The sequence below is a fragment of the Alternaria triticimaculans genome, assembly GCF_023758025.1.
Source record: "Alternaria triticimaculans strain BMP 0046 chromosome Unknown scaffold_1, whole genome shotgun sequence".
Classification (NCBI taxonomy): domain Eukaryota; kingdom Fungi; phylum Ascomycota; class Dothideomycetes; order Pleosporales; family Pleosporaceae; genus Alternaria; species Alternaria triticimaculans.
Window position 1 is genome coordinate 2,011,019 of NW_026055958.1, and position 26,242 is coordinate 2,037,260.

The 26,242-nt window shown below is 51.9% G+C and overlaps 9 protein-coding genes across 9 annotated transcripts; 7 read left to right on the plus strand and 2 right to left on the minus strand.

Annotated features, from left to right (window-relative positions):
* Positions 1 to 3,653: 3,653 nt before the first annotated feature.
* On the plus strand, positions 3,654 to 4,580 carry J4E78_000649 (uncharacterized protein; the record flags this gene model as incomplete). The annotated part of the gene is made up of 4 exons (XM_049361311.1): positions 3,654 to 3,662; positions 3,708 to 4,084; positions 4,138 to 4,205; positions 4,255 to 4,580. 4 exons carry the CDS (start codon positions 3,654 to 3,656, stop codon positions 4,578 to 4,580), a joined length of 780 nt encoding a protein of 259 aa, XP_049226594.1.
* Positions 4,581 to 7,898: 3,318 nt separating this feature from the next.
* VPS1 (vacuolar protein sorting-associated protein 1) lies at positions 7,899 to 10,271 on the plus strand (the record flags this gene model as incomplete). The annotated part of the gene is made up of 6 exons (XM_049361312.1): positions 7,899 to 7,918; positions 7,975 to 8,044; positions 8,124 to 8,218; positions 8,277 to 9,018; positions 9,069 to 9,969; positions 10,018 to 10,271. The coding sequence occupies 6 exons, from the start codon at positions 7,899 to 7,901 to the stop codon at positions 10,269 to 10,271; spliced, it is 2,082 nt and encodes a 693-aa protein (XP_049226595.1).
* Positions 10,272 to 10,587: 316 nt separating this feature from the next.
* Positions 10,588 to 11,458, plus strand: J4E78_000651 (uncharacterized protein; the record flags this gene model as incomplete). Its single annotated transcript, XM_049361313.1, has 2 exons — positions 10,588 to 10,813; positions 10,866 to 11,458. 2 exons carry the CDS (start codon positions 10,588 to 10,590, stop codon positions 11,456 to 11,458), a joined length of 819 nt encoding a protein of 272 aa, XP_049226596.1.
* Positions 11,459 to 11,590: 132 nt separating this feature from the next.
* J4E78_000652 (uncharacterized protein) lies at positions 11,591 to 12,840 on the minus strand (the record flags this gene model as incomplete). The annotated part of the gene is made up of 2 exons (XM_049361314.1): positions 11,591 to 12,714; positions 12,771 to 12,840. 2 exons carry the CDS (start codon positions 12,838 to 12,840, stop codon positions 11,591 to 11,593), a joined length of 1,194 nt encoding a protein of 397 aa, XP_049226597.1.
* A 1,380-nt stretch (positions 12,841 to 14,220) lies between these two features.
* On the plus strand, positions 14,221 to 16,517 carry J4E78_000653 (uncharacterized protein; the record flags this gene model as incomplete). Its single annotated transcript, XM_049361315.1, has 4 exons — positions 14,221 to 14,431; positions 15,050 to 15,074; positions 15,122 to 15,315; positions 15,628 to 16,517. 4 exons carry the CDS (start codon positions 14,221 to 14,223, stop codon positions 16,515 to 16,517), a joined length of 1,320 nt encoding a protein of 439 aa, XP_049226598.1.
* A 375-nt stretch (positions 16,518 to 16,892) lies between these two features.
* On the plus strand, positions 16,893 to 18,313 carry J4E78_000654 (uncharacterized protein; the record flags this gene model as incomplete). The annotated part of the gene is made up of 2 exons (XM_049361316.1): positions 16,893 to 18,188; positions 18,242 to 18,313. 2 exons carry the CDS (start codon positions 16,893 to 16,895, stop codon positions 18,311 to 18,313), a joined length of 1,368 nt encoding a protein of 455 aa, XP_049226599.1.
* A 951-nt stretch (positions 18,314 to 19,264) lies between these two features.
* Positions 19,265 to 21,416, plus strand: J4E78_000655 (uncharacterized protein; the record flags this gene model as incomplete). Its single annotated transcript, XM_049361317.1, has 2 exons — positions 19,265 to 19,966; positions 20,097 to 21,416. The coding sequence occupies 2 exons, from the start codon at positions 19,265 to 19,267 to the stop codon at positions 21,414 to 21,416; spliced, it is 2,022 nt and encodes a 673-aa protein (XP_049226600.1).
* Positions 21,417 to 22,052: 636 nt separating this feature from the next.
* Positions 22,053 to 23,650, plus strand: J4E78_000656 (uncharacterized protein; the record flags this gene model as incomplete). Its single annotated transcript, XM_049361318.1, has 4 exons — positions 22,053 to 22,338; positions 22,388 to 22,662; positions 22,711 to 22,835; positions 22,888 to 23,650. The coding sequence occupies 4 exons, from the start codon at positions 22,053 to 22,055 to the stop codon at positions 23,648 to 23,650; spliced, it is 1,449 nt and encodes a 482-aa protein (XP_049226601.1).
* Positions 23,651 to 24,067: 417 nt separating this feature from the next.
* On the minus strand, positions 24,068 to 25,904 carry J4E78_000657 (uncharacterized protein; the record flags this gene model as incomplete). The annotated part of the gene is made up of 4 exons (XM_049361319.1): positions 24,068 to 24,260; positions 24,315 to 25,599; positions 25,657 to 25,710; positions 25,766 to 25,904. 4 exons carry the CDS (start codon positions 25,902 to 25,904, stop codon positions 24,068 to 24,070), a joined length of 1,671 nt encoding a protein of 556 aa, XP_049226602.1.
* Positions 25,905 to 26,242: the final 338 nt, after the last annotated feature.

Consider the following 26,242-nt stretch of genomic DNA (forward strand, 5'->3'; position numbering starts at 1 on the left):
TTGCGAACGCGCAGAGTCGCGTTCGGCGAACTTTTGACGCACGGACCCGTCAAGCTATCGATAAGGCCATGTCCAAGTGCCAAGCTGATGATGTAGCTCTGCCATTTCACGTATCCTGAGCAATGTCGCAACCGAGCTTCCACAAAGCCTCTTTTCGCGCGATTTCGATCTTGTCTCAGCATCAGGGTTAGCTTCGGGCAGTATGAACAGTATCTCAGAAGGTCTGAGATTGGCTACACAATACTTCGCCTCCCACAAAGCAGGGCACGACCACACCTCCAGGGCTGCATGCAGCGGTTGCCAGGAAGTTCACCGGTGTACAAGAGACGGATTTCAAGATGGGCCAGACTCGCAAAACATGCAATGACGTAGAACAAAATGTTCGAGAACTCTTGTAGAGCCGTGAATTAACAGTAGTGATATTCTAGCGTCGCCCTACGTCTCGAACCATGAGGACGTTCCGGACTGCAATGTCCACCAAGAATGAATCTGGACTAATCATATGGCGTCGTCACCATATGTCGGCTCTCAGACCACCAGTATCTCCGTCGTTTGCACTAGCAACGCTCCGTGCCATTAGGGTATCGTCGAGGTTCCAGCCTCCAGGTATCTGCCGTATAAGGCGGCGTATGACGCCATTGGTCGTTAAATGTAAGTCGTCTCAGTAGTATGTGTGGGTTGGCATATGGTATGCGGCGGAGAACCGCGCCTCCGCAAGATGCTCATGCGGGCTTGGTTATGCTAGGGCTCATGGCTCTCGAGAATAGTGCAGCTTTCATTTGTCGGTAGGCCTCGATAGCTTGTTCCTGGGACTGAAGACCGGAATGAGACTCTGTCGACGGACACAACTGGGGTCTGGGTAATGAAGTTGTCCATGATGATATGTCGGAGGCGTGTGCAGGTGATAGGAAAGGATGCGACGACGCATGGTGGGTGGCAGAAGCCATGATCCTTGGAGAAGAAGTGGATGAAGACTGAGAGCCAGTTGAGCTTGTAGCGGGAGAAGACATTTTGGTCTGCTGGAAACGTGGACACTCGCGACCCATATAAGGCCTGGGGATAATTTGTCAAGCAAGATGCGAACGATAACAAATCCCAAAAGTCGAATACCATGCTGAACTCCGAAACGTGCTCCGGCACGATTACAACTAGGGCTTGCAGGATGATGGACCAAATTTCCAAATCACGACAATGTGATAAGAATGGCAACCTTGTTGTCGTCAATGACACAGTAATCAGAGTGCAGACGCGCAGAGTCGCACGGGAGATCGTCGCGAAACAACCTTTATCCAATCGCGATACGAAATCCTTGGAGATCTGACCAATCGCAACCGAGCGACATGGATGTGCCTGCTTCACATAAGGGACTGCTAGATGCCACGAGGACGAAAATCGTGTGTTGCTTGACAAATCCCGGAGCCTCGGGAATCGCCAATCTCATACGGCGCATACGCGACATTCCGTGTTGACTTACCGACAGTCTGGTGGTGTTTATTCCAAATTCCTGACGCGAATTCGACGCTAACGGCTGTTAGTTCCTCCGGTCTCACTTTCTCGAAACGCAACTTTAACGATCTCGCATGCACCTGCATGTTCTCTGAAGCTCGGTCCGCGAACATGCCCATGTCCGGTGTCTAAAGCGCCTCAACCGCTGGTGTTGATGATGATCGTGTACTCTCGTCTGGTAGAGCAATCCTTATGAAAGAACTACCTCACACGGCAAAGACAGTCCAGGGCCAGTTGCATGCTACACGGACCGCGCGGTCCTTTGTAAGGAGGGTGGATCCCCGGCCGGATGCGCAATTTGCCTCAAGAGCTTCTACCGTCATAGTCTCTTCTCCGCATCTTGGTGACAAAAGCACGCAAGGCAATAGAGCATCATCCCAGAGCGCACACCGCTTATTACATGTTCACCGCAGTCAGCCTGGGAAGACTCCACCCAGGCAGCCACCAAAGATCCTATCCTATACGAGGCGCAGACTAAGGCATCCCGCAGTGACAAATCTGTAAACAGCTGTGCGCCTACGAGCTGGGCATACCCAATTCCACCAACTGTAGACAACCTGAGATCTCTGAGTCGGTTTATGGGCATCATGCCGATGTAACACTCCACGTGGACGTGCCGCTCCGATGCCAATGCGGCGTGCAAGAGGGGGCTAATCGATTCAAATGCTTTGCAACCTAGCCTATGCTCACACTCAACTCCTGTTGGATCTGACGTCAAACCCTGTGTCGTGTCGGCAACAATACCCGGTACGCATCCGTCGAAGCCATCTCAAAAGAGGTCCCCTAGCTGTCAACGCGGCCGCCATGCTGTTAAGCCGCTGAGGGGCCATACTCCATGCACATCTAGAAGTATTGTCGGCCCAGATAGTGTCCGACACATGACAATTGACAGCACCTAGCGTAAAAGCCTCCAAGCCTCCAAGGGAGATTCGGACCGATCTCTATCAGCCAACCTGGTGAGGTGTACCCTTACATGTGCGCTCTCTTAGAAGGAGTCACTGTAAGTCTCCCTTTAGACAATGCGAAGACCCGGCACCCTGCGCAGCGTTCACTTTTCAATTTGCTACATGCCACAAGTGTGCCCTTTACACATGTATACGATACAATTCGCCGCGAACGTCCACACACTGTTTTCAGAACTCGATCAAGTCGTCTCAATTCTCATGAAGTGCGGTGTGAACGCGCTCTTTGGTATTTGCTTCTATGTACCCGCTACATGATCTGCGAGTCCTGTCTACACACCATGGCGGTCTCATAGAAAGAGTGAGTAAACATCAAGATGATATCATCCAGTCTGTGTATTCCGGTTCAGCGTGGCCCGATCCACTAGTGAACCACACTTTGGCACAACGGCTATCTCACGATCGATGATCACCATGTGGTGTATTCGCCTGACTTATTCATTGTTTTGGGAAGTAGCTGTGTACATTCTCGAATATTCTCTGAACTGAGGTGCTGAACGATCTTTGTTCTGTCCCCTTATGCACAGTTCCTAGGTACCATGGTTTACTCCCCAGCTGAGCTTATAGTTGGCTAGGAGCTATCACAGTGGGTCTGCGGCATCATAGCGACCAGAATTGCAGTGCCCCTCAGGAACGTGTAGATTGGTCCAGCCCGCGTTTGCATGTGCCCACAAAGGAACGCGGCTGATGACTTCGGACACTTATTCCAGAAGACAATCGCCTTGCTGTTTTGCAAACGCCGAAAGCGCTCATTTTGATTTCCACTCAACGATCCCATCGTTTCCTCACCAAATGCACGATCAATCTCCAAGTTGGTTCGTCCTGAGATCGAAAGCAACAGCGGATATACGATATGAGACTTTGATTCCTACTGTGATCTTCACTGCGCTCGCCTCACTTGTGGTGGGTTTGCGATGGTGCAGCCGAGTAACATCATCTACAGTTATGCCGGAAGACTACATCGTCACTGCAGCCATGGTAACCAGCACGAGTAATCTGGACAGTATTTAAAGCAACATTCTGATGCTCGCAGGTATTCTCCATCGGGTTCGCGGCCGTAGTTGCTGGACGCAAGACACCCAATTGAACATTGCATGAGGAAGAAAAGCTGACTGCAACACAGAGTTCAGCATCGATGGAGAGGATCTGAAGCAAGGAGGCCTTGAATCACCCTCGCTTGCTGCTATGCTGAAGGTGCGTGGTATCCATTAGGCTTCGCACACTGTTGACTGTTTGTAGCTTGTTCTCGCCCAAACTATCCTCTACCACCTGGCAAGTAACCTTGTCAAAGCCTCATTTCTGGTACAATATCTTCGCCTCTTCCTAGTCATCCCTCAGATCGTCTGGATTTGCAACGTGCTTCTTATTCTGGTCTTCGGTGCCACGGCTTGGGGCATCTTCGGTAACATCTTTCTCTGCGAGCCTGTGCAGAGTTACTGGAATGTCACGCTATCAGGAAAATGCATGAACAAAGAAAACCACTTCTGGTCAACGAGCATCATCGGTCTCGTACTCGACTTCTCCATCTGGATTCTGCCAATTCCCGTAATTGGGAAGCTGAATTTGCCCAGTCGGCAGAAGCTTGGACTAGTGGCAGTCTTTGGGCTTGGTGGATTGTGTGTCCCTCCATTCTCCGTGATAGAAAGCTATCTGCTGACTTCGATTCTAGCGTCTGTATCATAACACTGCTACGATTGGTGCTGGTACATGACGCAGCGAATGACGGTGAAGTCACAAGTATGGCCTCGCTAGATCCGATATCAAGTGTACGCTGACACGACTGCAGAGGCGGGTACCTACGCTATAATCTTCTCGACTATCGAGGTTAACGTCGCCATCATCTGCGGATCGCTGCTTGTCATGAAGCCTCTGATTGCACGCTTCCTGCCAGGTCTCATGTCCGAGCAACCAATGACCGCGGCGGAAGACGAGCGGACATGCAGAACCTTGACCGGATTGCATCTACTCAGTGGAGGCACGGAGGGTGACGTGGAGAAGGCGCAAAGGGGCAGGAGGCGCGACACCTTGATTGAGTCGGATGCGTTCGCTACGACCAAAGAGATGAAGAGGCTCATGAAGGGGCTGGGGAACAGCAAGCGAAACACTATGTAGCTTACCGAAGACGGGATGTAGCTTCTGCTATGACGTATGTCAACGTCGACGGTTCACGTCTCGCCCTGCTACCATTGTGATCTTTTGCTCAACAGAAAGCCTACCATGTGTTCCGAACAGAGGTCTTCAACTGCATGACGGCTGTTGTCCTTGTCCACGAATATCTGGGGAGCTCGCAGGCAGATGACAAGGAATGCCCCCACCAGACGTTAGCGTGGCAGCTTAGCTTGTCGACCGTGCTCAACCTCAACCTGCATCCAACATTGTTGATCGATTGAATGCAACTCGGTCTGCGTCCTCGTTTGCGAACACGGCCATCTTTATACGACCTAGTCCAAAAGAAGAACATTGACCAGATCTCGATATCTGGAGCTCATACCGCCGCCGGCCACGACGACGTTGAGCCACACCGAGTGCCGCTTCCCGCGAGCCCGCTGATATCACCACAAGGCGAGCTTCCCACCCAGCCGCCACCGCCGCACATCACCCTACAAGAAGCCAGCGACGACGAGAAGGAGACACCAGCACCCAAGATGCCTCCCGTAAGCACTACCAGCTATAGAGACGGGGTTGGGGCAGGCAGCTAATCCACGCGCGCAGAAAGGACAGAAGAAGCAGGAGCAGAAGTCGGAGGGCGAGGAGCATGGTAAGCTTGAACACTTTGCACTTGGACGTAGGGAACAATAGGACATGTCGCTAATTCCATACAGGCGCCATCTACTCCATTTCCGGGTACGTCACCGCATCGCAGCGCAGCGCTCGAGTCGCATACTGATCCGTCCAGTCCTGTCATCATCGCCGAGAACATGATCGGATGTGCCATGTACGAGCTTGTACGTGGAACGGTTCTACCAGGATGGTCGCCTGCTGACTGCCCTAGGTCCGTGTTGGTCACGACAACCTCGTCGGTGAGGTCATTCGAATCGAGGCCGACAAGGCCACCATCCAGGTCTACGAAGAGACTGGTAGGCACACCGCGCAAGGACACACGTTGGAGGACCGGGCTAATATCGCACAGCTGGTGTAACCGTAGGCGACCCCGTATACAGGACCGGCCAGCCATTGTCCGTCGAGCTGGGCCCTGGTCTTATGGAGACCATCTACGACGGTATCCAGCGTCCCCTCAAGGGCATCGCCGACGACGCCAACAGCATCTACATTCCCCGTGGTATCAACTTGCCCGCTCTTGACCGCAAGAAGAAGTGGGATTTCACACCCGGTTCTCTCAAGGTCGGCGACCACATCACTGGTGGCGACGTCTTCGGTACTGTCTTCGAGAACAGTCTGCTCAGCGAACATAGGGTTCTGCTGCCTCCCCGTGCCAAGGGTACCATTACCCGCATCGCCGAGAAGGGCAGCTACACCGTCGACGAGAAGATCTTGGAGCTCGATTTCAATGGCACCAAGACCGAGTACAGCATGATGCACAAGTGGCCCGTACGGGTGCCTCGTCCTTCCAACGAGAAGATGTCATCCGACCAGCCGCTGATCGTCGGCCAACGTGTCCTCGACTCTCTGTTCCCCAGTGTTCAGGGTGGTACCGTGTGCATTCCCGGTGCTTTCGGATGCGGCAAGACTGTCATTTCCCAGTCTTTGTCCAAGTTCTCCAACAGTGACATCATTGTCTACGTGGGTTGCGGTGAGCGAGGAAACGAGATGGCTGAAGTCTTGATGGACTTCCCAGAGGTATGGAAATTGGATTATGGTGTGTACGACATGCTGACTTGCTCCAGCTCACTATCGACGTCAACGGCAAGAAAGAGCCTATCATGAAGCGAACGACCCTCATTGCCAACACCTCCAACATGCCTGTGGCTGCTCGTGAAGCCTCCATCTACACTGGTATCACCGTTGCCGAGGTAAGTTCTAACTGCTCGGCATACACGTGAGACGTATACTGATTCGTATTTACCCCTGCAGTATTTCCGCGACCAGGGCAAAGATGTGGCCATGATGGCTGACTCCTCGTCACGATGGGCTGAGGCTCTTCGTGAGATTTCCGGACGTCTCGGAGAGATGCCTGCTGATCAAGGTTTCCCTGCTTACCTGGGTGCTAAGCTTGCGTCTTTCTACGAGCGTGCTGGCCGTGTTCAGGCTCTGGGTAGCCCCGAACGATTTGGCAGTGTGTCGATTGTCGGTGCCGTCAGTCCACCAGGAGGTGACTTTTCGGATCCCGTCACCACGAGCACACTCAACATTGTGCAAGTCTTCTGGGGTCTCGACAAGAAGCTTGCTCAGCGAAAGCATTTCCCATCTGTCAACACATCGATTAGTTACAGCAAGTACACAACGCCGCTCGACAAGTACTACGCCAAGAACAACCCGGAATTCCCTCGTCTCCGCGACCGCATCAAGGAGCTTCTCACTACGTCAGACGATCTCGACCAGGTTGTGCAGCTTGTCGGTAAATCCGCGCTGGGTGATAGTGACAAGATTACGCTTGATGTGGCCACGCTACTCAAGGAGGACTTCTTGCAGCAGAACGGCTACTCGGACTATGACCAGTTCTGTCCGTTGTGGAAGACCGAGTGGATGATGAAGAACATGATGGCTTTCCACGACGAGGCCCAGAAGGCCGTCTCCCAAGGACATGCATGGCCCAAGGTTCGCGACGCGACCTCGGAAATCCAGAGCCAGCTCCGTTCAATGAAATTCGAGCTGCCCAGCGACGGAGAGGAGAAAGTCACCAAGAAGGTAAGCCTGGCGGCAGGACGTGACACTTTGATTTGTACATACGCTGACTTCGAAACAGTACGAGGAACTCCTGCAGAAGATGACCGACAAGTTTGCATCGGTTGTCGACGAGTAAATGCATGTGCTCGAAGGCGATTTCTCAATAGCGTGTCTGTCTCGTATATCTCAAAGATCGTAGAATGTGAATTGTACCAAGATACCGATACTGCTGCCTGAACCCGCTGACGACGCCGTGTCGCGTCCTGTGACCGCAATGCGCATCATGTGCGCGAGGAACGACATCATGGTAGTCAAATTATCGAAGTGGCTCTAGATTACTACTAGCGGAACACGGTAGTAGTTGAACACATCTCTGATTTGATACTTGTGACAGCCTGGTGACGTACGCAGACCATGGATATCCCCAAGTCGCGCGGATATTTCGTGGGGCTGAGTCGTGTGGCGTATCGAAGCTTGGGCTCTCTCCGACGTTGGCACCTGCAGCAGCTACGCAACCCGCAAGCAACAACCCCAGATCTCAGACACTCTCGCCTTCAGCGCCCTTGATACCACCAACACCCAAACCCGCTTCTACACACGAATACTCAAGGCATCCGCACCACTTCGACCCACACTTCGCCGACCATGGCGACAAACCCAAATGCGTACGCACATGTTTCGAGGGCCCCTCGCATTGCGGAAAGCTAACATGGTTATACAGCATCAACGTGAACGACCCGGGGCTGATTACTCTCGTAAACAAGCTCCAGGATGTCTTCACCACAGTCGGAGTACGTCGCTGCCCTCCGCCCGCCCGCGCGCAACTGGCTACACCAACAGCCCAAAGACGCATACTGATGCCTAAGTCAGGTCCAAAACCCCATAGACTTGCCCCAGATTGCCGTCGTAGGATCGCAGTCTAGTGGAAAGAGTTCGGTGCTCGAGAACATTGTTGGACGAGACTTGTGAGTGCCTCTAATTGCGCCATGGCCTGAGAGATGTAGGTTAACGATAACTCTCCAGCCTGCCCCGAGGAACCGGTATCGTCACCCGAAGACCGCTCATTCTCCAGCTCATCAACCGCGCATCCTCGCAAGCGAATGGCACCCCCGAGGGAGCAAAGACAACAGACCAGGAGAACAATGTCGACGAGTGGGGCGAGTTCCTGCACATTCCTGGCCAGAAGTTCCACGACTTTGGCAAGATAAGGGACGAGATTGTGAGGGAGACAGAATCCAAGACGGGTCGCAATGCGGGTATCTCGCCCGCGCCCATCAACTTGAGGATATACTCGCCAAACGTCCTCACACTTACGCTGGTCGACTTGCCAGGTCTAACAAAGGTGCCTGTTGGAGACCAACCGAGGGATATTGAGCGTCAGATCCGAGAGATGGTCCTCAAGCAAATCAGCAAGCCCAACGCAATCATCCTGGCTGTCACTGCTGCCAACACCGATTTGGCCAATTCGGATGGTCTCAAGCTGGCGCGCGAGGTGGACCCAGAAGGACAACGGACAATCGGTGTCTTGACCAAGGTCGACTTGATGGACGAGGGCACCGACGTCGTGGACATTCTCGCTGGCCGCATCATTCCACTGCGGTTGGGCTATGTACCAGTCGTCAACCGAGGACAGAGGGATATCGAGAACAAGAAGGCCATCTCGTACGCGCTCGAGCACGAAAGGCAATACTTTGAGAACCACAAGGCATATCGAAACAAGGCAGCGTACTGTGGTACACCCTACCTTGCGCGCAAGCTGAACTTGGTAGGCTCAGTCTCTTCTATACACTTCGGCACAGCAACTAACAGTTACAGATCCTTATGATGCACATCAAGCAAACGCTGCCCGATATCAAAGCCCGCATCGCCTCCTCACTACAAAAGTACCAGGCAGAACTTGCTTCGCTAGGCAACTCCATGCTCGGCAACAGCTCCAACATTGTCTTGAACATGATCACGGAGTTCACCAACGAATACAGAGGAGTCTTGGAGGGCAACAACCAAGAGCTTTCTGCAGTAGAGCTGTCTGGCGGTGCTCGTATCTCTTTCGTCTACCACGAATTGTACGCCAACGGTGTCAAGGCCGTCGATCCTTTCGACCAGGTCAAAGACATGGACATTAGGACGGTTCTCTACAACTCCTCCGGATCATCGCCAGCGCTGTTCGTCGGTACTACTGCTTTCGAGCTCATTGTCAAACAACAAATTAAGCGACTAGAGGAACCCAGCTTGAAGTGTGTCAGCCTCGTCTACGATGAGCTGATCCGAATTCTCAGCCAGCTTCTCAACAAGAACGCTTTCCGAAGATACCCGGGCTTAAAGGAGAAGCTACACCAGGTCGTCGTCAGCTTTTTCAAAAAGGCTATGGAGCCCACTAACAAGCTCGTAAGGGACCTTGTTGCTATGGAGTCTGTCTACATCAACACTGGTCACCCTGACTTCATCAATGGTTCACGCGCCATGGCCATCGTACACGAGCGACACAACAGCAGCAGGCCTCAACAAGTGGATCCCAAGACTGGAAAGCCTCTTCCACCTAGCGTGCCGCCGCGGTCGATATCTCCCTCGCTTGATCCTAACGAGGGTGGTGGCTTCTTTGGTTCCTTCTTCGCAAGCAAGAACAAGAAGAAGATGGCGGCTATGGAGCCACCACCACCTACACTCAAGGCCTCTGGTACCCTCTCCGAGAAGGAGTCACAAGAAGTCGAAGTTATTAGTAAGTCGCCTCTAGCGTTGATGTCGGACATTGACTAACGATGTACAGAACTACTGATTACCTCCTACTTCAACATTGTTCGTCGGACAATGATCGACATGGTACCCAAGGCCATCATGTTGAACCTCGTTCAATGGACCAAGGAAAACATGCAGGGCGAGCTTCTAACCAACATGTACAAGACGGACGAGCTCGATGAGCTACTGAAGGAGTCAGAGTACACTGTCAAGAGGCGGAAGGATTGCCAGCAGATGGTGGAGAGCCTTTCCAAGGCACAAGAGATCGTCAACCAAGTGCAGTAGAAGGATGCGTGTCTGGGAGGATCTTGCGGCTAGACTTCCAAGGTTGTGTTCTCTGGGTCTGGCATCCTGTCAAGACATGCAAGGTGTTTTGGGTGCAGCTTGCTAGATTTTGGTCTTGAGCCTGTTCATATTATCGTTGATGCATGCAATGTATGTCAGCAAGTGGAATTCGTGATTGCTCTATACTCGCTGTGATGCTACTAGCCATGGCGACGGCGCGGGCGTAGCAGTCGCCTGCGGAGCATGCACGGACCACCGAGCATCTCGAAAAGTCGCAGTGCACTCGAAGGCCCGCCTCTCCAGCAACTGAGCGGCCATGCTGCTCCCACGGATATTCGCGCCCGTCCGCGCATCATTGGCAACATCTACGACATTCATCGCGCCATCTACACGTGTTCTCGACGCCCTCCGCGTGGCCAATGGCACCTCGGCGCCCACCCCGGTTCTCTCCTTCGTCAGGCACTCAGCGCATCAGGCCCAAGGACGAGCCAACGGAGCAAAAGATGGACCTGGTAAACGTTTAGGAGCAAAGAAGAGCGGAGGTATGTCCACAGTTCGAAGAAGTAGTTAAGAGCCTGGCTAACGGCATTGTAGGAGAGTATGTCATCCCAGGAAACATCATCTTCCGACAACGAGGAACGGCCTGGTTTCCCGGCGAGAACTGCAAATTCGGCCGCGACCACTGCATCTTCGCTACAGAGTCTGGTTACGTACGATACTACCGTGACCCGAAGAAACACCCCAAGAGGCAATACATTGGTGTCGCCCTCGAGAAAGACCACACCCTTCCATACCCACCAAATGCAGCGAGACGGAGACGCTTAAATATGCTCGCCGTCCCTATCACTACATCAACGAATCCTTCTGCGGACGCAGTCGTCATAACCGATTTACAAGTTGGCGACGGCACAGGCAGCCCGAGCAGCGTGCGCGATACCCCGCGCGAAGCGACACGCAAGGGATTGAGCTTGACCGCTGGCAAGGGATACGCGTACCGTGAGGCCAACTGGCAGATCGGACGTGCGGCCGAGAAGGCGGGTGTGCAGGTCAAGGAGTTTGTGCCGGGTGACCGATGGACGGCCTGGAGGAAGAGGAGCACAAGGATCCAGGCGAACATAGAGAGGAAGAGGCTCCGGAATGCTGGCAAGAAAGCTAGCAAACCGAAAGCGAGGAAGGCCAGGGCCTAATCAACGAGACGACATACTGCGGGTTGTATGAATATATGTGTAAACTGAAGATATACAGCCTTTGACTGGCGATTTACGAACACAAGAAGCGCGTATGTGAACAAACGCTGAAAAGTGGAGAATTTGACATGACTATAATCTGGCAGAGTCCTTCCATACCAAGCCCCCTTGGTCCTCGACATAATGCCTACCCTTAGTCCATCCCATCCATGTGGTCAATGTATCTTCGCCCCCGCTGCCAGGCTTCAAGCCCTTCTCGCTCCATCCACTGCCATCCATTCCTATACCCTGGCCCTCTGCTGCCGACCTCCCATCATGACCGTCGTGTATCGCATATCCAGGTGAGGACTTAAGTGTTACAGCCGGCCGTTGATCGAAGCCCTGGGTCTCGAGTTCACCCTGCGTCAGCACGGGCGTGCAGCATGCATCTGTGCCGTCGAAGATGGCCTCCCATTCCTCGCGCGTTTTCTTCTTGAACTCGGCGGCGAAGAAGTCCTTCAACTTTGGCCAGTCCACCCTGTCGTCCCTATTACCAGGTAGATCCGACGGCTCCAGGCCCATGCCCTTGAGTAAAGCGGCGTAGAACTGGGGTTCAATAGCGCCCACTGCCATGTACTTTCCATCCTTTGTCTCATACGTATCGTAGAATGGCGCTCCACCATCTAGCATATTCGTGCCCCTCTCCCTCTTCCAGACCTCTGTCTTCAATCCCAACCTCGGCATTGTCGCCAATATCGCACTCCCGTCAACCATGTTTGCCTCGACAACCTGTCCGTAGCCGCTTCTTTCTCTCGCCAGCAGCGCAAGTAATATACCAATGAAGCACATTGCGCCGCCTCCCGCGAAATCTCCCACGACATTACCCGGCGCATACGGTTTTTCCCCTTTCCTGCCAAACATGCTCAACACGCCGGATACAGCAATGTAGTTGATATCGTGCCCGGCCATTTGACTGTATTTGCCATCCCGACGGAAGCCCGTCATGCGAGCTACGATCAATCGCTTGTTCAACTTCAACAGCACCTGTTCAGGGTCGAGACCGGCTTTCTCGAGGACGCCAGGTCGGAAGGGATCGATTACCACGTCGACTTGAGGGATGATCTTCTTGATGAGGGCGAGGCCCGCGGGCGATTTGAGGTTCACGCATATCGAGGTTTTGCGCCGCGTTAATTGATCGGAGGATGGGGCTGAGGGTGCGCGGTCGAGGCGGAGGACAGTGGCGCCGTAGTCTGCTAGGAGCATGCCCGCGAAGGGGCCTGAAGACTGTTAGATAGAGCCTAGGGATTACTTTGCGAAGGGAGTTTGAGGTTACCTGGGGCTAGTCCTGCAAACTCGAGGACGCGTACGTCTGCGAGTGGAGGTGGTTGGTTTGCGGACGGCATGACGAGGTAGCTGGAGGTAGTCTACTACTTGGGACGATTGAAAGGATGCGCGTGAAGAGAGAAAAACGCGAGCTTAGTAGTAAACATGCTCGACGTCGACATTGTTGGCCGTCGCGCCGGCTAAGGACTCCCGCGGGGAAGCATGCTCTGGAAGCCGAGGTGCGGATGTGGAGAGCTTGAAAGCTGGGGTAGTAGCTTCATCTTTCGCGTTTGGTCTGTTTGTCTTCACACGCGACCATAACGACGAGTCGATCTATCCCTCACTCTAAATCTCTCAGAACATGTCTGATGAGGTATGACATGTCATCCAATAATATATCATGGCGCGCTTCGCCCCGCTCTTCCAAGGTGCTATGATTGCTAGCATTAGGCACCAGCGCGCGTATGCCTACGTGAGCGGCTCTTCAAGGATCAATAACTCTGCAGAAGTCGCGGAGCTGTTCTTTCAAACGCTGGACGAGCGTGGCTTCCTTCCAAGATTTACCCGTGCTCGAACACATCATGCCTCCCCAGTTGAGAGCGCGAACGTCTCGCGTCAAACCTCAATCTTACGCTCTTTTTTCCAATTCCTCTTCCAGTCAAAGTCACCTCCTCATGTCTGAATCAACCGCACAATCGGCAAGCAATACACCTTCAATCTACACCATCAACCTTTCACTACCGCCACGCGAACGCTATGTGTTGGTCGCCACCGAATACGCCCATGTTCTGCGCAAGATGCCGTGTCTCTACGATGAAGCAGTTCAGCACTTGAAGTTGCCTACTGGGACTTTTCATCTCTTAGGCCGTCTGTTCTTGCGTCGTCTTCACAGCGACGAACAGACTGAGGAACTCAGGGGCATTAGCGAAGCATCTGGCGTGCCAATGTACTTACTCGTCGCTTATAATGTCTTCCTGGACCTTCTCATGGGCTGCACGAGCGGCGGAGTCATGGTCAAGGATCCCGAAGCCGAGACAACGATGATGCATTTCCGAACGCTAGATTGGTCTATGCCTCTCCTGAGACAAGCAATTGTGCAATTCGACTTCATCGAGGGTGTGGGTGGCGGAGTGATAGCGAGCACAATTGGCTACGTTGGTTTCGTGGGTGCACTTACAGGTGTAAGGAAGGGATTGAGTGTCTCACTCAACTTTCGACCTTATCACAACGCCCGGGGAATTTCAGGACCTAACATCAAATATTACTGGAACACTCTCATGGTGCTTCTGGGGAAGAGACCGAGCATCTCCACCCTCATACGCGATTGCCTTCTACCTAGGTCAAGCGCACCTCGCAGACGGCACAGGCTCTCTAAGAAGTCTTTACAAGAACGAAGAGATCCGTCATCTGCACTAATTCCGCCATACAATGCATCTGACGCACCCAACAACATCGCAACTATGCAGACATCAGTGGCGTATTTGATCTTCTGTACCAGCGCAGAGACTATCATCCTGGAGAAAGACTTCCACAGCGCAAGGATCTTACGCTCATCAACCTTTATCAGTACCACTAATCACGACGTATCGTTAGAGTCTACAGCCAATCCGCACGCCAACCAGAACCAGGCCGTCCATACTCAGGGCCGGAATCACAGCTTCCTCAATGCCGGTATGCAAGAAGTACTCGAAGAAAGCGTCATGCGAAAACAGTGTCTAGAGCGAAAATGGCGAGAATGGACCCAGGAGCAAGGCCGTAAAGCGAAGCGAGGGCAAAATGCAGCAGTAGGCGTGAGTCCAGAGAAACTAATCAAATGGTTAAAACAGTACCCGGTGTGTAATGAGGTTACACACTTTGTCTGTGTCATGGATCCAGCAGAAGGGATGTTCAGATGGGTGCGGGCTTTTGAGGAGGGCGAGATTCCGTTTCAGGGTTGATATCAGGCTTGTTGGCTGTTCAGGTCACTTGTAAATAATAGCGCTTCTCGATCGAGAAGATGGGCTGTTCGCGTTTATCGTGTTGCTAGGAGTGCAGGCCTCGGCTCACGATGGATGCGGGAGCTAATACTAATGCGGTTTGCCACCGTTTACCTTCCCGTTCCTGATAGTTCTGCAGTTCTCTCAAACTTCAGACACCACCCACTTCCGCGACCTATTGAGTCATTAGTCGATTATGCCAAACTTCAGGTGGTTCTATTGAATGACCATTACGGTGATAGAGCACCGAAGATGCGACGCACGTCTAGATGGCAACGCACAAGAGATCCAGGACCGGCTGTTGGACTTGTAGGGGGGCTGGATATAAGTGTGACGAGGTGAAGCCTTTTTGTGGGCGTTGCACAAGACTAAATATCATCTGCAGAGGCTATGGAGTCAAGCTGAAATGGCAGGACGACGCCGCTAATACATTGGCAAAACCACCACGGAAGAGTCGGAAGAAGAAGGCTATCGACGATGACCAAGCACTCAGCCCAGCGTCGGCTATCAGCTTCGAATCCATACAATCGGTAGTTACGAGTCCAGATGTACTGTTCTCATCGCCTGACTCGGCGAAAAGTATGCCTGCTTTACCGTTCAACAGCCCTGTGCTGTCCTATGGGATGTCTCCAACCGATCGATGGCTCCTTAGTTATTGGGGAGAACAGCTCTCAAAGCTGCTATCAATTTCACCTCAAAATGGCATCGCGACACCATTCCAACGACATTTGACAGCCATGGCCTACGAATCGCCAGCACTTAGATCGACAGTCCTCTCAATGGCTGCAAATCACCTTGCATTTGTATCAAACGATGCTTCACTTCACCTACAAGGCTACCGTCATCAAAGAGATGCAATCCAAGAGCTTCAAAGCATGATTCAAGATCCAGTGACGATGGATACTGAGCCAGCGCTGGCCACAGTCATGATGATGCAGGTTTCGGCGCGATTGTTTGGCGATGAGGATGAAGCCAACGTCGCGAACCATCTCACTGGCGCCAAAGCCATGATAACAGGGCGCAGTGGGAGTAGCTGGCTTGTCACATCTAGTGCTCGCTTCCTTCTAAGCCTGTTTGCATACCACGATATTCTATCTTCCGTGTCAAGAGGCTCGCAGCCATTATTGGATCATGAAATGGACTTTGTCGCTATCGAAGGGGAGAAAGAGCTAGAAAGTATCGCAAAAGTCCTAGTGGTCGTTGCAAAGATCAGTCAGCTGCAACACGCTATCAAGACGAGGAGAGCGCTATCACCAACAAGCCTTGCTTTGTCGGAAGATGAAAATACCACTGGCCAACATATCCAGCAGATTCTATTAGCCATGGAATTTGGTGCATGTAAGAGGCGGAACAGCGAAGAGTGCATAGACATTAGCTCGACAGCTGAAGCTTATCGCCACGCCGCCTTCATTTACCTCTACCGAACCTGGCTTGATATAGGTGCTCCCAACCCGATAAGCATGGAGCATATCAATCAGTGTCTATCACAGCTACAGCAAGTCGACATCCATTCGCCTTTAACATCAGCGCATATGTGGCCGCTGTTCACCGCGGGCTGCGAAGCGATCGACAGCACACAACGACAATTCGTCCGTGATCGATTTGAAAAGCTGTATGCTGTAAAGCATTTCCCCAGCTTGAAACGCGTCATGCGCGATATCGAACATGTTTGGGCAGCCAAGGATATGGAGCAGCAGATGAAAGGCCAAGATGGAATGGCCAAGGTTGACTGCATCCAAGTCATCCTAAAAAGGAGGGGGCGGGAGGTCGATCTTGCGTGAGAGTTTGCCTAACGGACGTAGCTTGCTTTGCGCACAGACAGGTGGTTCTTACACGTCAGGCAACACTTGGATGGAGCAAGGCTCCGTTTGCGCTGGACGATATAAAAAATGGGATTCGGTGGCCTATGCTGCGTCCATTATACCTCCAACCAGCCAGACTACACTCGACCAGCCACAATGAATACCCCAACTTCCGTCTCTCACTTAGAGTCTCTACCCGCAGAGCTCTTCAACCGCGTTTTAAGCTATGTATTTAATCCTTGCGATTGTGAGATCGACTAGTCCGACACCGCGTTCGGCGGTTACCGCTTCGAAACTTCCCTTCTGCGCATCAGCAAGAGCATCCATGAGCTCGCGAAGAGCTATGTGCATCACATGCTGTCTTGGATACGTTTCGACATCAACTGGGGCGCTTTCGCAATTCAGCCACACTGGCTTGGTGTAAAATACATCAATATTCGTCATGTCAAAGCCGCCAAAACACTCCCGGACGGATATCTGAGCCTGAGCCTACGGCCCGTACCTCGGGAAGCTCCAGCTGGGCGTTTACACATCAAGATAGAGTTTCCACATGCCAGCGATGAAACCCAAGAGGGTGTTACACGCATGGTCAAGAGTGATGCAAACATCTCGATGTCCCTGCTAGTACTTGAGAAAGACCTACCTGGTTTCATGCAGGTACTTCGCATGAACGACCTAGCCTATTGTCACCGCAAATTCCCAGGAACTACAATCTCCAATGGTATACGTGCGCGTCCTGGTGTTCACGGTATGAAATCTGAGATCGTTGTCGCACATGGCCAACAGCTCGAGCGCTATCAACATCTAGTCTTAGAGTTTCACGTCATGTGGAATGTCCTCCACAAGACTACCATTACTGGACACGCAGATAGCCATCTTGCTAAGAAGTCTGCGGACTTTATACAGGGGCAGCATGAACATCAAGCGCGAGAGTCGGTCGGTTTCTCGAAAGCAGACATGAACGCTAAATTGCCTATCGAGCTCATGGGAGAAGGGATATCATCTCTCCTTTGGCTCAAACACCGGGGCGACGAGTATCTCACAAAAGGCTTATACGCAAATGCTTACATGTGCTACTCTAGCGCATGCACTCTTGAGGAATACTGGCTAAAAATGGCCCGGCCGCCTGCTAATTTCACCGTTTGGTCACTTGCCGGCTTCCTCTATGTCACCTTTGGAGTGACGCTCATGTTCAATATGGCGATCGCCAAGATGAAAGGGCGCTTGGACTTGGTTCTTAAACATCCTCGTGGCACATCAATGTTTGGATACTACGGTATGCTCGCTATTCTCAGCGGTGGCGGTGGACTTCTTGATGATCAACGCTATATGGAGCTGAGCATGGTAGCCATGATCTACGAAATGTTGACTGAGGACCTCAACCAGGGTGATCGATTATTCGATCTCGTTGGCAAAACTTGGGAGGATGACGACACAATCGATGATCTATCGCCAGATCTAGGTCTTCTGTACGACACTGTCAAGGAACTCGACGATGCAGAACCCACACTCGCTTCTGGCCCTAAGAGTCCTGATGGACTGAAGGCAGCAGTAGCAAGTGGCTTCGCAAATGTCGCGCCGCTGAAGTGGGCGGTCTCAGTTGACAACTTCCCGAATCCATTGCGAGAAGTCGTCCAGTTCTTGCCACGGGTTAGCTCTTGCCGGACAGTGCTGTGGAGAACCCTAGTGGATATAGCTTCCAGATCCCGGTGTACTGCCAGCCAACTGATGAGCAGCGCATCAATGGAGAGGACCACCCGAGGTATCTCGTGTAAGGAATGCTCAAGGACATTCGCGGTATTCTAGATGAAAGCCTTGTGTACAAGGTACATGTCGCTGTTGATATGACGTACAGGCAGGAGGCTTGAGCGTTCCAACCTAAAGTTATCCAACAAAGTTCATTGAGGTCTTCTGTGTCTAAAAGGTTGTGATTTCTCATCGTGCACTTTGGTTCGAAGCTGCCAAGGTAAGCCCTAGTCGCAGAACCACAAGAGATCATACCTAAGTATCTCGTGAATCGCCCACATGCGCGACGGCGGCGATGGCAGAATATACGCTTTGATCACTTGGAAGCTGACGAGATGCATCGACATAATAGCAGACTACACGTCAAAGATGTGCACGCCGGTAATAGCACGCGCCCGTGAGGCGCAATATTACGACGAGCGCGACAATTCGGTGGACTATCCTGCAGATGGCCATATAACTATAATCCGCAAGCTCGAACAAGCATTGCAAGCTCTCGGTCATTCGAGGTCTTATCTGCTCAAAAATCAAGATAATTATGGGTTGTGTATGTACCGCTCCTATGACACCGCCTGCGCAACCGAAAAAATGCGCAGCCAGCTCTAATGGATCGCTTGGTTCCTTCTCCGCAGCGCTATATCGCAATCACCCAATAGGAAATCTCGGGTCGCATCGATACAAGACGTAAAGATGCGGGTGAGATGGGTGTTGAACTGTCTGATGGTGCGTGAAGAAACAGAAGGGAGGCCGGGCAAATTTTCGATGTTATCGAGGATCTGCTTGGCGCGCTAGTCCAGGCATAGACTGGCGCCGACTGTCTTCCCGAGGGGTCTCCACTTAGGGCCCCTTCCCAGCCACTTTCAGACGCATACAGAAAGATCAGGTCTATGGTGAGCTTTGTGGCTTACCCCGCGATTGTAATCCTCGGCGATGGGGAGAAGAACGGCTGAGCTTCATACATCAAACGCCTGTCCGTCGACATGGACACGCAATCTACCCCCACAAGGAATGTGGCCAGCAGAGACGCAAGCATTGAATACATCAGCGACAACATCTTTCAATTGACACTCTCCCCAAAGAACAAAGCGGAGGTATTTGAGCCTGGCCTTTCCAAGCTCGACCAAGGTCAAGAGGAGGCCAGCCTCATTCTTCGAAATTTGACCACATGGTGTCCAGATGTCGCTGCTCAGTTTGCCCAACGCTCAACTACCACCATCCTGAAGACACCGTTCCGTCTGGTCTTTCCTTCAAACGCTCGGGGGGCTTTCGACAAAGACCTGTATCCACGACAGTATTTCGCGATCTCTTATTGCTGGCATTCAAGCGACTATCCAAACTCGAATTATGAACCGCACGATCGTTGGCCCTTCAGCAAACCCTTTGTAGATGCCATTCTGTGTGAGAAAGAGCACCCTCGCATAGGACTTTGGATTGATCAGCTATGCATTGACCAAGAAGACACTCTCGACAAGCAGATGTCTGTTGCCGCCATGGATGTGATTTATCGATCATGCATGCGTCTGCTGGTTCTGTTAGAAGACGTGAAACTTACTGAGGCGGAGACGTACCTCGTGGAGAACTTCGAAATCTCCAAAATACAGTGGCACAAGGCATGGCTACCTGAGCCGGAGGTTAGACCACTCTATTTGTCTTTCTACAAGAAGACCAACGCAGCGAGATGGGTACGTGAAGCTTCAAGAAAACGGAGATCCTGGGGCACACACTGACTTGCTCGTTCTTACCTTGTAGTGGGATCGTGCCTGGTGTTTCCATGAATTCAACGTCAACGAACCATGGAGCGACAAAAGGCAGCGATACAGGAATCACAACGCGACGTTCTTCATGAATGGACCGGGTGATTCTATAGTCAAGATGAAATGGGTGAATCTCCACGTCATCATGTCTACAGCGATAGACTTGCCGTCTCATGACAACGATATCAACCTAAACGCTTTCAAAGGCCGAGAGATATTCACGGGCTTTGCTAACCAAGGCGGACCTCCTACAGCGACCATGAAATCGAGTATTATGGCCTCGCATAACAGTGTAGCTCGAAAAGGCTGTCAGAATCTTGGAGACCGCATCAGCATCATGATAAACATCAGTGGGCGTGCCCTCGCATACTTCGGCGAAGCCTTGAACAACAAAGACGAGGTGCTATATTTCAGCGCACTTCTCGCTCTAGCGGCAGGAGAGACATACCCACTCAGTATGACGGACCCTACATCGATCAGACTGATGGGCAATAAGACGTGGCTTTCGCGAAGCCTCGGTACTGGCGATGCTATAATTCCAAAATTCCCCCTTGGAAGTGTGCAGGGCATCCGCCAGGTTTCGACCGAAGTCATCAAAATCGACATGATTTTTCTTCAAAGGCTCGGTATACCAACAGATCACAGCTTCGAGCTGGACGCTGTTGGCCAAGTTTTCCCTGGCACAATACCAACTACAGAGCCCGCAAAGTATGCCGCTGATGCAAGCAAATCGCATTTACCTGCCGCCCAGACGGACAGCGAATGCGACGAGCACCGACGAAGGTTCATCGCCACTTGTATCAGCAATGGTTTTCAGTTTACTGCCAATCTATGGGAGCAGCTAAAACGTGATGTTGTACACCCCAACTATAACCAAGGCATTTTCCGAGATCTGCAGCCAAACACTGCCCTCTATATACCAGCACAAAGATTTTTGGACCAACTACGACGATATGCAAGTCCAGAAACGTTGGAGAGTAATGCGTTTGACTTGGATGACGCCAGCATCTTCTTGACCTGGGTAACCGATCCTCGTTCAATGTACTACATTGGCTCTCTTTCATTCCGCTTGCAATGCACCATGGATGGGCGTCAGGCTCTCATGACTATCACGAGCATTAAGGAAGACTGGAAAGATGCTAAGTTTGAGGAGCTTCAAGCTGCAATCCCTACTGATTTGCTTAACGCGAGTTGCATGACGTCGAGGGTTTGGATTCTGCAACCATTGGAGATCGATGAAGGCGTTGTGTTGAGATGGAAAATTGTGGCAAAAGCGCTGCTGCTCGGTGAGCCAAATTTGATGGAGGAATTGAGACTGCATGGTAATCAAGACGATGCGGTGGTAGCGTTGAAGGCGGACACATGCGTGGGTGGTTAGGCATGCTATGGGCCTATATCCCGAGGTTGGTGCGTAGCGCAGGACACCGGACTTGCTGTTGCCGACCTTAGAAGTATTGCGAGCTCCATTGAGACCATCAATATACTCTCAGCGCCATCTTTACGGGCAGCTTACTTCGCTCCGGCGCACAACATGCTACATTCTTATTCAATGACTTGCTGTCGTTATTGGTCATGCTGTATCATGGCGGATGGACGAGCACAGCTGCACGTCCTTTCTTGCTTATTCACGAGCCTGACAGGTAACCTACATTACTAATTCCCGCACCCGGAAGCGCATCAATCGTCCATCCGAATTGTAACGTACACTATCACCCTACTCGACAATGAAGTTCGCTTCCACGGAGTTCGCCTTCGTGTCGCCTGCTTTTGAGTGGCTTGTTCGCTTGCTGCAGCCTTGGAAATGACGCCCCTCCTGTGCGATTGCCCTGCAGGTTCATGCTCTCGGCATCTCCTTCAGCTCCTCTGCCACTCCGCCCCAGTCTCGCTATCGATATGGCGCCGAAGCCCCAATGTCGATGACAAAAGTTTGCCGCCGCGCTCACTTATGCCTTGGGTATATATCAAGATATCGAGCTCTCTGTGAGGGCCACAATCACGGCCCGCAATCATCGCCATGGATCGCTCCACGAAACCAAGCTTCAACTTTGTGAACCTCACACACCCCGACGATCTCAAAAATGAAGAAACGCAACTGCGCATTCGACGTCTAGCTATGACTGAGGTCGGTAAAGCGAGAAGAAAACCCAAAACGAAGAGGGCGCGCAACGAAATCGTCCTTGAGTTTCGCAATCCGTCGGAGAGTCGCGTCGATATTGACCGGTTTGGTGGCGGTCAGCTTGATCCCTTTAACCCCTACCCCATCGAACTTGACGACTCTTGTCGAGCGCTACTAGCGAACAGTAGGCGCATTCACTCGTTTTGGTCAGACTCTTTCCTGACTTGGCGTAGTCTTTAGTACCGAAGACAGCAATCATCCTAGCCAGCTCCGTGGCTCCTGGTACCCCGTTGGACTTAGCGATGCGGCAGCCTTTAACAACATGCTTTCCAACTCACAAAACTTCTTGTTCCAGAGGCGCAACGGATATTACCCTTCAAAAGATGATGCCATAGCGTTGAAATATCACAACAAGGCGCTTCGCCACACCACCCAGATGATGAACGATCCGGCGAAGCGCACGAGTGATGAGGCTATAGGTGCTGTGGTTTCTTTCATGATCCATTTTGTAAGTCGCCCGTGTGAGGATAATGGCGGCAAGGCTGACAATCTTCAGGCTCTATTGGGGAACTTTACCAGCAGTGATTGGCAGAAACATAGTAACGCACTAGTCAGGATAGTGGGACTCAGGGGCGGATTTGATGCCATTGAGAAAGAGCACTTACGAGTTACGATCAGCTGGTCAGCATCTCCGGGTGAGCCCAAGGCTTGATAATTGCTGACGTCTGAATAGGGCAGACCTCATAGGAAGCTTCTATCAAGACCACCCTCCTATTGTACCAATGCCACGACAATGGATAGTGGACTCGAAATCTCCACCGAACTCCCCACGGACGTGTAACGGCATATCGTTAGTCTGGAAACAGCAGCTACCAATGCAGCTTGACTTTGTCACCATCTTTGATGATATAGTCCAATTGATCTCTCTTGATAGAGCTTTCAATGAGCAGCAGTTGATGCTTGCGATTACGAGCGGTAGCTGGCTAGAACCAACAATATACCGCCTCTTAGCTATTCGTCCCCTAAACCACGGTAACGCCAGAGAGAACGTAGTTGAAGAGGTTTGTCGACTTGGAACCCTACTCTTCTTGGCACCAGTTTGGAGAAGCTTTGGTCAATCACCAGTATGGACGGCGGCTATATCGCGCAATCTCCTCCTTGTACTCACGAAAAACATGGTCGAATGGAACGACTTGAAGCCTTTGCTCATCTGGGTGCTCTACGCCGCCGCAATCGAAACCAAGGATCTGGCAGAACGTAGCCAGTTCGTTTTCATGCTTGGCATCCTGATGAGTGGCATGCAGCTGCAGGCGTGGGATGATATTATGTTGATTGTGAAAAGCGTATTGTGGGTGGAAAAGGTTTTCGCAGGTACTGATGAGTTGATTCGCGACGAGGTTATGCAGATTGTCAACCACGATCCTATGAACATGTTCCCGGTTGAAACTACGCCGCCGCCAAGTTTCTTGGACGACCTTGCGGCGGAAACAGGATAGAGCTAGACTAGATCTGGTATGAAGACACCCTTGTTGCTGCAGCTACCAATAGTAAGACTCAGCATTGCTGGTTGACCTTGCTCTCTTACAGTCGTTGTATGTACAGTAAATGCCTACCACGACTGTAGGGAGCATACATAGAGTTGCCGTGAACGATCAATACTTACAGGTACCCTCTACCTAAGTATAGATTTGCATCTAGGGTGCTCTTGTGATTTGCATACGGCTATCCTGGCAGAATGGTCACCGGAGGCCCACGGAAGAAATTGCAGCTGACCAGAGACACACGCGCTGTCATGCCATCGCAGTCAAAAGTTCTGTTCTTTAGCCAGGGAGTACTCAAGTAAAATAATATGTATGTGCTGCATGACTCAAAGAATTACATCGTGCTGACAACTATCCGTACTCTTGCACAGTCTATGATCTAGGTGCCCTTCCGTTGTAATCCATTCCCGGCTCTGCTGTATAATTTGCGAAGCAGTCATAATTGAAGTCGATTTCTGCACTGCGTTTTTGGAGGAGCTCGACTACATGGTCGAAAGAGCAGAGACCGTTTGCATCAGCGGGACATCCTGGATGAGACTCGTTGATCGGCACAACGGCATCATTGCTAGTTGGCCAGGTTAGCTGGGTATCGAGTTTCGAAAGAAACGAGTATACTTACACGATGAATCGGATCTGCTTTGTTGGTTGCATGGCAGGGCAAGAAAGAACCTGAGTGGTGAAGTGGGTGGCAAACGGCACGAGCTTGCTAGCTACGAAGCTGTTCTGCCCTTCATTGCCGAGAGGACTCAGCGGTGGACCCTTGAACAAGGCTGTCAAGTTGAATGCAGTAAGTGTATCAAGAACGACAACTTCGTGCGTAGCATCGGCATAGATAGACTGGTCGAGCGGGAAGTACGTCGAGGAGTTGTCAAAAGTCTCGTTCAATGCGGAGTTAGCACCGGGATATTGATGGGTGAAGCGTGCGATGAATTCGTCTAGGAAGCCTTTGCCTTGGGCAGCAGAGACAGGAGATCCCGGACCGTTGTTGTAGTAGAAGGACAGATCGAAGTAATACTCGTAGTTCAGGAAGTCTTGTTCGTTGAAGAGGTTGCAGAAGGCGGAGTAGCCGAGAGCGTGCGTCTCATATGAACACAGTTGAAGCATAGCGATGGCATCGGTGGAAGTAAAGTTGATACCGCTAGCCTGCGACTGCAGACGAGCGAGAGTAGCGTTGAACGCATTGTTCGCGAACTGAGCTGCGACACGGCTACCGATACTGCCTCGGGTCGCGATGTTCGAGTTATTGCAGATCTCGTAGGGGGCGCCGGAGTTGTTCACACCTAGAGTCTCAACAAGCAACTCAATGTTGACCTCGTCCATGTACTCGGGTACACCAAAGAAACCGGCAGCGAAGTTTTCCGCAGTCTTCACCATCCGGTCTTGGGACTGTGTTCGGAAGACCGGAATGGTGCCCGCTTCAGTAAAGTTGTTCAAAAGATGGCCATACAATTGGCGGTACTCAATACCCAATAGGAAGTTCATGCTGCGGCCTGAAGGTGTGAGTAATTCGGCACCCAACTTGTACGTCCAGTCGCCTAGGAAAGAAAGCTCCCCAGAGACTGCAAGACCAGTTTTCGTAGCGTTCGCAATCTTTTGAGCAAAGGTAGCGGGTGCAGCGCCACTGGTTGGGTATCTAGCGCCGTGACGGTAGAGCAGATGCATCTGGGTGATGTCGCAGCCATCCGGAATCAGAGGACTGGCATCAGGAAGACCGTAGTCTGCGCTGCGAACCGAATACCATGGGCTCAAATTACCCCAGTATTTGGTGATGTCAAAGTTTGGAGACTGCGAGCCACTGCCGTGGGGCTGTGGCTTGATCAGAGGGTATGAAGATGCATCGCCATCGTTGTAAGGATACGACGGTGCTGTTTGGATGGCATTCGGCTCGGCGCCTGTGGGAGTCGCTGATGATTATTGCGTTAGTTTAAAGACCAGAGCTCAAGGAAATGTTGGTGACTTACGGCCAGGGAAGCCGACGACAGACTCTGGCGGGAAGAGTTCGGAGTTGACCTCGGCTATACAATCAACCCATCAGCATTCCGCTCTCTGCGCAGCTTCGATTAGACTTACTGCCAGCGGGAGGATACACATCTGCACTGCTTGCGCCTGCGTTCCCAGCTGCCGAAATTGTCGTGGTTGGTACAGCTCCAACCCTTGCAAGGAGGGCAAGCAGTGCGCCTTTACGGGCGGTATTGGTCGTGATGCGCATCTTAACAATCGCAGAAGCCTAGGTCTCTCAAAAGGTATGTATACCAAGGAAAACAAGCTCCGACAAGCCTCGATGCCCAGCAAGGTGGGTGTCCCAGAGACCCATCTTATAGTCCCCTAAGCCCTGCAACGGTGGAGAAAGGCGTTAGAGTTGGGCATTTCGCTACCGAAGGGATACACGCGGCTTGTAGTAAGCGTCGCGCAACCAATGGGATGCGGGATTATGAACACATGCGTTGACCAATACTTCGGCAGCAGGGATGCCTTCACTTCAATGACAGCACTGACGTCTGCGGGATGCAGATATCACGGTACCCAGGTACTCATGCGGTAAAGCAT